General features: G+C 42.8%; 1 protein-coding gene across 1 annotated transcript in view; it reads right to left on the minus strand.

Moving 5' to 3' along the window:
- Nucleotides 1–445: 445 nt before the first annotated feature.
- Nucleotides 446–10,430, minus strand: part of SLC6A1 (solute carrier family 6 member 1) — a 54,307-nt gene continuing 44,322 nt past the window's right edge. Inside the window, exons 12-14 of the mRNA XM_019505103.1 lie at nucleotides 9,269–9,369; nucleotides 3,473–3,640; nucleotides 446–671 (exon numbers count right to left, since the gene is read on the minus strand). Of these exons, the coding sequence (XP_019360648.1) occupies nucleotides 567–671; nucleotides 3,473–3,640; nucleotides 9,269–9,369 (374 nt within the window). The 3' untranslated portion in view covers nucleotides 446–566. The remainder of the gene's footprint in view (nucleotides 672–3,472; nucleotides 3,641–9,268; nucleotides 9,370–10,430) is intronic.

Here is a 10,430-nt window from a genome sequence, read left to right on the forward strand (position 1 = left end):
AAAAGATATTTCACTATCATTAAAAGGATGAAAATATAATAGCTTTTACTAGTATGAATTTTAAGGGCAAACTTCTTACTGGAAATCATATGCATACAAAATACTTTATTCTTGTATATGAAACAACTTTCAAATGTAATTGTACTCCTGCAAAGTTGGAAATAACAGTCTTGGGATTTGGCAGTAAGAAATATTAACTAGTAAAAGTCAGCAGCACAAAACCTCAAACTGTCGTGCTAAAAGGTAGATTAAAAATGTCTTACATGTCAATTTACAAATTGCAAGAATTCAACTCTTATTGTGAAAGGATAAAAATATTAACAGTCTGTGGATCGCCAAAAAACACAAAACACTGTTAACATCTGAGCCCACAAAACAGTTTGGTTATACCCACAATGATTCCCTTATAGTGGAGATGGTTTTCTTTTTGTTGTTGTTTTTGTTTTTTTTTTGTTTGGCACTAGAGGTAGGTGATTATATTCTCAGACATAAAGTTGTGGTCATATTCAGCCTATTTTTGTTTTCCTTTTTCCAGAGTGCCATTTGTACCTTTCCAATACCAAAATTTAGATATATGCTTCTTTGTTGGCAGAGTTGCTTTGCTGGGCTTGTTCTGGCCCACTTTCAGGATGAGTTATGTCTTCACTTGGCTGAATCATTACTTGGATACGCTATTTTAAAAAGAATGAAATAAGATTACTGGATAAATTTTTCATTCAAGTCAGATCTATCATAATCCTTGCATTATAAGATAACCTTGAATTCAGATGCACTCCCATTTTCTCTTAATTTAAGAAAAAAAATAGGACAGCAAATAGACAGACAGTGGGTGTATCTACATGAGACATTTACTGTGGAGTAGACAAATTAGCTCCACGCTAAACATTGGACAGCCACACTTGTTCCCCTATTAGCTTGGAGTAAACTAATTAACTCTGCAGCAGGATAGTGGGCCTGTGAGAAGCAACTAGTATTCGCTTTGGATCTGGCTGATTTTGGGGGACAGTGATTCAATTCGGTGATTTGAATCACTGCCCTGAATCAATCTGACCAGATCTAATTCAGATATTCGGCTGCTGCCAAATCAGCTGAATCTCTGAATCATGCAGGCCCCATCCCCTGCCTGCTCTCCCAGCCCTGGCAATGGCTGCCCCACCTGCCCCAACTCCCGGCTCCTTGGAAAAAAAAGCCTCCACTCACCAGGTGCTGCCATGTGTGGGGGGTCATCTCTGCTGCCCCCACTGCCCCACATCATGTAGGGGGCTCTGCCACAAGCCCCCCCAAACCCCACCCACTCTTCCAGCTCTTCCACACCATGGCTGCCCTGACTGCCCCAGCTCTGGCCCTTTAAAAACAAGACAAAACAAAAAAACCCCCAGACTCACTGGATCCTTCTCAGCAGGGGTACAATCCCCACTGCCCCGCACTGCCGCACACTATGTGGGAGGCTGTGTACAAGCCCCCAGAAGCCCTGAGGCCGCTGCAGCAGCCAGTGAGTCTGGGTTTTGGGGTTTTTTTCTTAAGGGGCCAGGAGCTGGCCTGGGTGGGGCAGCCATGGGGGGGCTGGGACAGTGGGCAGGGGTTGGGAGGATTGTGACAGAGCCCCCATGTGGCATGGGGCTATGGGGTGCAGCAGGGATCACCCCCCCAGCCAGCAGCACCCAGTGAGTGGGGGCTTTTTTTTAAAGGGCTAGGAGCTGGGGCTGGGCAGGGCAGATATTGGGTGGGCCTGGGGGAGCGGACAGGGGTCGGGAGGAACTCAGGGGGGCTGGGGGAGCAAGTAGTGGATGGAGCCTGGTGGGGGTTCCCCCTATGGTCCCCCTCCTCCTTCCTCTAGCGCCCCCCCCACCAGCTCAGAGTCCAGGTCCAGCTCCCTGCTGCAGTGGGCGGGGACAGCCTGAATCACGGAAGCTCTCTGAATCTTTTCCAAATCGATTTGGAGAGCTTTAAATCAATTTGGACCTTTTAACTGGTCCCCTGATTCGATTCAGATTCTGAGATTCAGCCACCAAATCCAGCTGAATTCTCCTCTGAAGTGAATCAGCACCTGAAGTTCCGCACAGCCCTAAAGGATAGCACTTTTAAATACAGGTACTATCCTGCTGTGGAGTTTGTTATGTGGCAGCAGCATACATATAGAATCTGCCCTTCCTGGGGCTTGAGGGTGCTTCAGTGAGGGGGATGCCTGCTGACTAGCCCTGCAGTGGAGCACCCTCGTACCCCAGCAAGATTCTCCGCAGAACACTGAGCCGGGGCGGGGGGGAAGGGGAGGGGGATCCAGGGCTGCTCTACCGAAGCTCAACATGCTGCAGTCATGGATGCATGTTCAAACAGCATGCCTGGGAGCAACACATTCCAAAACAATAAGCTCTGGAGTTTATTGGTCCATATTAACTGCATGTGTGTATGTGCCCAGTTATAAGAATACAACCTCTACAGTTCATGTGAGAGCTTCCTGCTCTTAATCAACATTGCAGTGGAGTTCAACTAAAGGATGTTTCAGTCCTTCCACTTCGGATCCTACCTGGGGCCCAGTAATGATGTAACAAATATAAAGTGAAAGTTTTAAAATTAATTAGCAGATTTTGATGCTCCAGCAAGATTTAGAGTTCTGCCTAAACATTTTTGTCAGTATTGCTTTTTCTGAACTGGTTTGTCTATCCTTAGTCACAATTTAGATAAGCATCTAGGCTTTTTACCTTTTATTAAAACCTTTAGTAATCCCTTATAAAAAATGTCCTGATCAAATGCTATAGACTGAATCAAAAAGATTAACAGTTTGCTTATAAGTAAACACTTTCAATAGCTGTGTTAATAACAAACTTTAAGATAAATACTAGTATCAGCAGTCTGCTTTTATCATCTTATAGTCATTTATCAAACCTTTCTATACAGAATTATATGAAGGATAACCAAACAAATCAGGTTCTATTATGGGCTTAAAAAGCAGAGCCAAAGCAGCAGCTATCTCCATAAGGAACAAGATTCTAGCTTGATGTAAATATTATAGTAATATATACATAAATATAACATAATCAGGTGTCCTGATTGAAGAATACCCTGCTTTCAAAAGGTTTTCTAACTAACTTTATCCCAAACATGCAGTCCGTCCAATAAAAAATATCACTCAAAAAGTTAGATATAATTTTGATCATATATATCAACATTGCTATTTGATTTGCCAGGTATAAAGTGCTAGGAAGCCAAGTGTTTGGAACTGACAGGGCCTAATTATAGTGATATCTGTTATACCAACAGCTGCATTACTATCTGAAGTTTTTAAGAAGACTGTTAGCCTTATTATTTTTCATGCTGATATTCTTGGTTTCATGTTCTTACATTTGCTATAAAATGCCTGAGCTAAGACGATAAATGCTGGGAAGCAACAATATACCCATCTCGTCAGATATCCCAATGAACACCTTGCAAAAATAAATAAATAGATAAATGTACCTGAAAAATAGTGACCTACCTGTTTTAAGGAGCCTTTTAAAGTAAGAAACATGTATGCCATATAGCCTGGAATCAGCACCATAGAAGAAAGAGCCATGAGCCAGCCAACCCCTTGGCCCCATGTTGGGAAAACATAGTTCCCCATAGTAAGAGGAGTCATCTGGACAGCACTGAAGATAAACACTCCCTGAAAAATAAATTTAAAACAGTCAAGGTGGCTTTAATTCCTAAAGGTCTCTGTGTTTTCTACAGAACTCTATTGGATTGACTTGGGTTCAGTCATAAGACTGCTTCTGCAGCCATGCACGGAAGTTAAGTGCCCCCTTAAGTACTCACATCACCAGGCTCTAGCTTCAGGCCTGGGGGCACAGCCACTGATACAAGGTGGAGGAACTTTGGCTCATCCACTTGAATGTGCTGGCAAGTACATCTGTGCCACTGGAGACAAGAGGAGTATGCTGTGAAAGGAAATGGCTTCCATGGCTCAGAGCAAGATGGAGCTAGGAGCTGAATTCTGACTGAACCCCATTCCAAGGCTCTTTGGATGGAACAACTACGTGCTCAATGGGGTGGATTGCAAAGTTGTGTTTGAGCCCTTGAGTAGGACCTGTGAGAGAAATTTGGGGGTTTGGTGCTTTCTCATGGGAGGCACCTCCCATTTGGGAAGCAGGAAATAGACATTTTATTTGAATTTTAAGTTGATTTTATAAGATTTTAAATACATTTATAGAGATCAGACTTAATTTACACACTTTATTACATAAGGTACTTGCAATTCTCACAATTTTGGCAGCTCCCCAAGCTTGAGGACCTGATACAACTGTACTCTCATTTTTTCCTACCCCAACCCTGCCATAGGCCCTAAAATTGCAAATCTGCAACAAAAAAAGAAATCATTATTGGTAATGATTTGTGTTTATCTGCTTTAAATCAGGGATTGGCAACCTATGGCCTGCAGGCCAGATGGACTAGACGGATTCTGCAGATCACTGAATGCAAGCAACATGCAAAAATGCATTTAATATTGTGTCTCTTTTCCTTAAAATTGTCAATTTGTTTTGCTGTGGCCTTGAGCTACTGTGAATAATTTCCCATCTTAAGAAATAAAGAACAAACTTTAATTATGTGCATGCCTTACATGATTCTGAACAAATCTATATGTGAGTTATTTTCTGCTCAAAGTCAAAATCCAATACCTTTACTCACATTGAACAATTCCTTGCTCATGTTGTTATCATCAGTTTTAAGGGACAGTAGGGGGGGAAGCAAGCTATTTTTCAGTGTAAGACTGAATCATTCTTGTTATGATCCATGAGTAATTGGACCGTTGTCTCCCTAGTCGTTGGGTACTGCATGGAGTTGGGGTCTAACATCTTGGTGTAGTAAGCAGGATTCGACACACATTTGGAGGGGACTGATCATCGTGATCCTACCAGGGTAAGGCCTTGCAGGTGTAGTGGGTTCTCTTGGGCCTGGACCACCTTGGCATGAACTAAGTTCTCCTGGGCTGCCTCAGCTATCATACCCCATCTTTTACCCTTCCCCAGTAGCATGGTAGTGGGTTCAGAGGATTTTCTTCTGTGTGTGGGGTGGGTCAGGGTGACCTCTGTGTTTTTACTGAGAGTTGGGTTAAATGAAATGGGGGTCTGGGACCCCAGGAGAATCCATCTAACCCAGCTTGGATTATGGCCCAGAGTTGGGCCTAGGGAATTTTATGTAATAGATCATGGAAGCAGGCCTTCTGTAAAGCAACTGCCCTCCAGGCTTTAGCTTGGAGTGTTCAAGACATCACCTCCAGACTGCTGACACCTAAGAGACAGAGTAAAGCCTGCATTCTGCCCAGATGTACCTGAATTCTTATGACAGCCCTGGGCTTAGTAGATACAGAATTGTTTACCTGTCTGTATTGTTCCTTTTTTGTTCTTGTTCTGCATCAATAAATTCACCTATTATTGACTGGCAAGTGTTGTGGTCAGTCTGAGGATTGTGTCTGTCCAAAACAAAGGTATAGGTGCTGGGTTCAAATCCAGTCCAACAATTGGCAACTCTACCAAGATGCCAGAGTAGTAACCTGACTGATCAGAGAATTTGTTGATGCAGAGTGATCTGTTTTAGAGGGGTTAGCTGAAACTTGTAGTAAGGTAAAGTTATATAGGAAGTAACTGAAGTTATAAATATTGTGCAGGAGATGTTGTTTGTTACTTCTGACCAGGAAACTTTGTTTGTCCATGTTAGGCAGAGTAGCAGACATGAGTATATGCTGTGGTCTGCTTAGAATTAAGTAAGAACCTCCTGTTGTGTTTATAATAGGAAGCTAGAAAGCAAAGAAAGTCATCTCTCTGCTGGAAAGGCTGTAGGAACGAACAGGGTCTTTAACTCTAAGGTCCTTAGGAGAATAATTACAGTCTTCTATGCAGAAAGAACAAAAGCAGATGTGTTTTTGCTGTGAAGTTTCTAAAGTGTAAGTTAGCAATGTAGGTTATAGCAAGATAAAGTGTTATACAGGCAGGATAGCGTCAGAAAAATCAAAGATAATTAGAGAAATGTAAGACAGACACTCCAGAATTCTGTGTGTACCAAAAAATAGAGGCAAAAGTAGCACAGAAAGAGACAAGGTATGTTACTAGATATCTGCTCAGGCAGTGGCAGAGAATTTGTTATTAGAAGTGAGGGGAAACTTGGTTCTCCCTCCTGCCTCTCCAGGAACAGTGAAAAGCCTAGAAAAGATAGAGATTGTTACAACAGTGTAACAGCTTGATTAGGAAACATCAGGGTACAGCTGTGTAAAGAGAGATCATTGCCTAGAATTAATTTGAGTTACTCTGAGCAGGGAGAGAGGAGTGAGCTTATCAGAGGCATGTTTTGTTTTTCTCTGAAAAGGCATAGTTTAAAAGTTTCCTTTTTAAGGTAGGAAAATTTTTCTTAAAGGGATTGTGTGTAGTGTGTAATTTGTCACCCACGGTCTTCAAAAGATACTTTCTTAGCCCTAAAGTGGAGCTTGCTGAGCTGTACAGCTGTAAGAGAAAGAAATTTGATGCATAAATTGATTTGCAAAGAGCAAGGCAAGAAGGGGTCACTGATGAGAATGGATTATGAAGCCTGTAGCCCAGAAAGAGTTATGGTTAAAATATATTAAGGAAAGGGAAAACTAAAAGTTAAGTAAAACCTAGAAAAAGTGTTAGGATTCAAAAGAGTTGCTGGAGAGAGAGAGAAAGGAAAGACAAAAATCTAATAAAGAGTCTGCAAAGCCCTAAAAAAACAAGTGATCTAGTAGTCCAGAGAAGGGGAACAAAGAAGAAGATCACTGTTAAAGCCACCAGAGCTGGGAGCTTGCAATCTCAACTGACCAGAGGGGGGGCCAAGAAGCCCAGAAGTCAGAGACTGTGTCCATAAGAAGTAAAGAAGACCAGAGCAGGAGAGTAGAGAGTTTAATCCTAAGTATGACCTAAAACTGCCACCCTCCTAGGTGTGGTTAGTGTAGTAGAGCTACCTGTAGCAGGGTAGGCTCTACAAAATGCTGCATAATAACCACCTTAGGGAAGCAGCAGAGGCAAATATAAGTGCCTTAAAAACCTCAGCTCTCACCTCCTTGTAAGTTATCTTTCATTAACAAAAAGCTAAGGGGAGAATACTCCAACAGAAAAAACTGTTGGTGTAAGCCAAAAAAAAGATGTGTGGCATGAAATGCCCACCACTTTAAGAGAAGAACTCTTCTGTAAAAGCAGCCTCTGCAAGGTGCCAAGAGGAGAAATTTTTAAATAAGTGCCAACCTGGCTATAAGCCAAGCAAAGCCAGCCACAGTGTATAAACAAACTAATGAAAAGGGGTGAGCCCCTCCCTTTTTGTCCTTGTGTTTTACAGGATGGACCCACCACTGAAGACAAGAAAAAAATCAAGCTTGACTGTGTCATATGTAATAATTGTGTTTTACTATGTTTGTAAAAAGCTGTTGTTATAAGTAATTGTGATGTCAACTATGATGAACTATGAAATGTAAAGCAAAATTTCTTAATAAGCTATAAAATACCTGAAGAGTGGCTACAAAAATGATACATCACACAGAGCATCACCTCCAAGACCTCGCAGAGTTCAGCTGTGCCAAAAATCAAGAAGGCTACTGAATTGTTTGTTTTATTGTTGTCCTTTGTTTCCCTTTCCCCCCCTTGTTTTTGTCTTGTTTGTGTTAAAATTAATGTATTTTTAATTTGTACAGTAGAAATAGTAATGTAATGTCATTTTGTTAATTCCTGAAATTTATGCAAAGATTAGAAACACAAAGCGAAATGATAAAATCCTAAGGAAAACCAGGGCCTTCCTGTGCAAAGAGCATACCTAATTTCCATGGCAAGTTAATAAAAGTCCTAACCCTAAATTTATCCAAACTTTTACAAAATGAAGAGGCACTAGTAGTGCTACAATAGCACCAAGCATCTAGTTAATATTCAGCTGCATATTCATGCCAATGCAAAAGCAGAAAATATTCCTATGGTACCATCGTCCCAGTTCCTGGCTTGGTCCCAGGCTAGAAAGTAAATAGCCTAAGCACTGTCTCACTCATTACCAACGGTGGGCAAAAAGGTCAGTCCTTTGTCCGAGTAACACAAAGCACCGTCTACCTTGCCAGGCCCAAGGGGTGTAATGTGTGGAGAAAGTGATGACCTCTGGAGAATCAGCTAGGTTTCTCTGTTGCTGCGTATACTAATTCTGTGAGGGAGTGCTAGGGTGACAATATTTGGATCTTGGGGAGCACTGGATTTGCAGCTGAATAAAGGCTTGTATCTGTCTCTCAGCAAAAGCTGCTGGTCACAAGGCAGGGTGATACATTAAAAGTAACTAACTTTGTGAATGCTTAAGCAAGCAGTTTTCTAACAATGGGATTCATAGATTCATAGATGTAGGGTTGGAAGGGACCTTGTAGATCTTCTAGTCCAACCCCCTGGTGCGGGCAGGAGAGAAAACTGGGCTCAGATGACCCCAGCCAAGTAAACATCAAGCCTTCTCTTAAAGACCCCCAGGGTAGGAGCTATCACCACTTCCCTTGGAAGTTGGTTCCAGATCCTAGCTGTCCTGACTGTGAAGTAGTGCCTTCTAATGTCTAATCTAAACCTACTCTCTAGCAGCTTATGGCCGTTATTCCTTGTTACTCCAGGAGGCGCTCAGGGGAACAAGGTCTCTCCCAAACCCCTCCGGTCCCCACTAATAAGTTTACAGATGGCCACCAGGTCCCCCCTCAGCCTTCTCTTGTGAAGGCTGAACAGGTTCAGGTCCCATAGCCTCTTCTCATAGGGTCTGCCCTGCTGTCCCCAGATCATGCGAGTGGCCCTCCTTTGGACCTTCTCAGCGCTGTCCACATCCCTCCTGAAGTGCAGCACCCAGAACTGGACACAGTAATCCAGCTGTGGCCTGACCAGTGTCGCACAGAGGGGGAGGATAGTGTGAAGAACACGATGCAGCCCACCTGCTATCATCAGGAGATAAAGCAGAAGCAAAACCTTGGAGATGGCGCAGAAGTCAGCAAGAAACCAGAAAGAACTAAAAATTCTGAAAGATTCTAGAATAAATTCCAGAATTAAAAAATCCTTCCTTCCTTTCATTGATTCCAAAATAGTAACAGTGTTGGGCCCTGATTCTTCTCTCACTGACGCTGATCTTACACCACTACCTTCAGCACAGTTATTTTTTTTAATTTGTGCAAATTAGAGGAGAGGTTAGCATTTGCATTAATATGCTAGATGGCATGATAACATTGTAGTGCACACTTTGGGTCATTTATATCCTTCAGATGAGTGTAAACATAATAATTTTTATTCCTTACTGCCACAATTATAGGAGTGAAGAATGACCAGCAGAGTTTCCACCAGATGCAAGGTCTGTATCCCACCATCTCTTGGATATTGTCATAAAATCTGTTAACGCCTGAAGTAGAGAAATAAAAAAGATATACAATTAAATTACAAGCTTAACAGGTTTGACATATTAAAAGACATTCTCTGTGCACTACTAATACTGTCCAGAGTTATCTGCAGGGTATTCTTATCAAGGTCTATTTCAGATTTGAACTTTTTGATTAACTAGGCAAGAAAAAATGTCATACAAATCCCACTAACAATAAGAGTATTATACATCATTGCTGTTGCACCACACTAGAAATAAAAAAGGACCAGCAACATGAGCCTAAACTGAAACTAGAGTGTAATTTAAAGCATTACATGGGTGCATTATTTACTCTGAAGGTAAGCAACAGCTTCTAGAAGGGCCTAGAAACAGGTCATCTGTATTTCAGCTTCAATAGCTGGATGGCTGGAGCACTCAAACAGGAAGGTAGGACCCGTGATTCTAGTACTCTGGCCTTTGCCCATGAGGGGTTTGAACTTGTGGTTTTCTGGCTTTCTAACATAGTGCTCAAAATACCACATGAGAGATTAGTTTCATAGTTTGTAGGGTCGGAAGGGACCTCAGCAGATCATCAAGTCCAACCCCCTGCCATGGCAGGAAAGAGTACTGGGTCAAACGACCCCAGAAAGGTGTTCATCTAGCCTCCTCTTAAAGACCCCCAGGGTAGGAGCCAGCACCACTTCGCTTGGAAGTTGGTTCCAGATCCTAGCCGCCCTGACCGTGAAGTTGTGCCTCCTGATGTCTAATTTGAATCTACCCTCTGCCAGCTTGTGACCATTATTTCTAGTCACTCCTGGTAGTGCTCGGGGCAACAGGGACTCCCCCAATGCCTGCTGGTCCCCTCTGACTAGTTTGTAACAGGCCACTAGATCCCCCTCAGCCTTCTCTTGTGGAGGCTGAATAGGTTCAGGTCCCTTAGCTGCTCCTCGTAGGGCCTCCCTGCTGTCCCCTGATCATGCGGGTGGGCCCTCCTCTGGACCCTTTCCATGCTGTCCACATTCCTCCTGAAGTGCAGCACCCAAAACTGGATGCAGTACTCCAGCTGTGGCCTGACCAGTGTCGCATAGAGGGGGAGTATCACC

Source organism: Gavialis gangeticus, unplaced genomic scaffold, assembly GCF_001723915.1.
Source record: "Gavialis gangeticus isolate Ggan-Ray unplaced genomic scaffold, GavGan_comp1, whole genome shotgun sequence".
Taxonomy (NCBI): domain Eukaryota; kingdom Metazoa; phylum Chordata; order Crocodylia; family Gavialidae; genus Gavialis; species Gavialis gangeticus.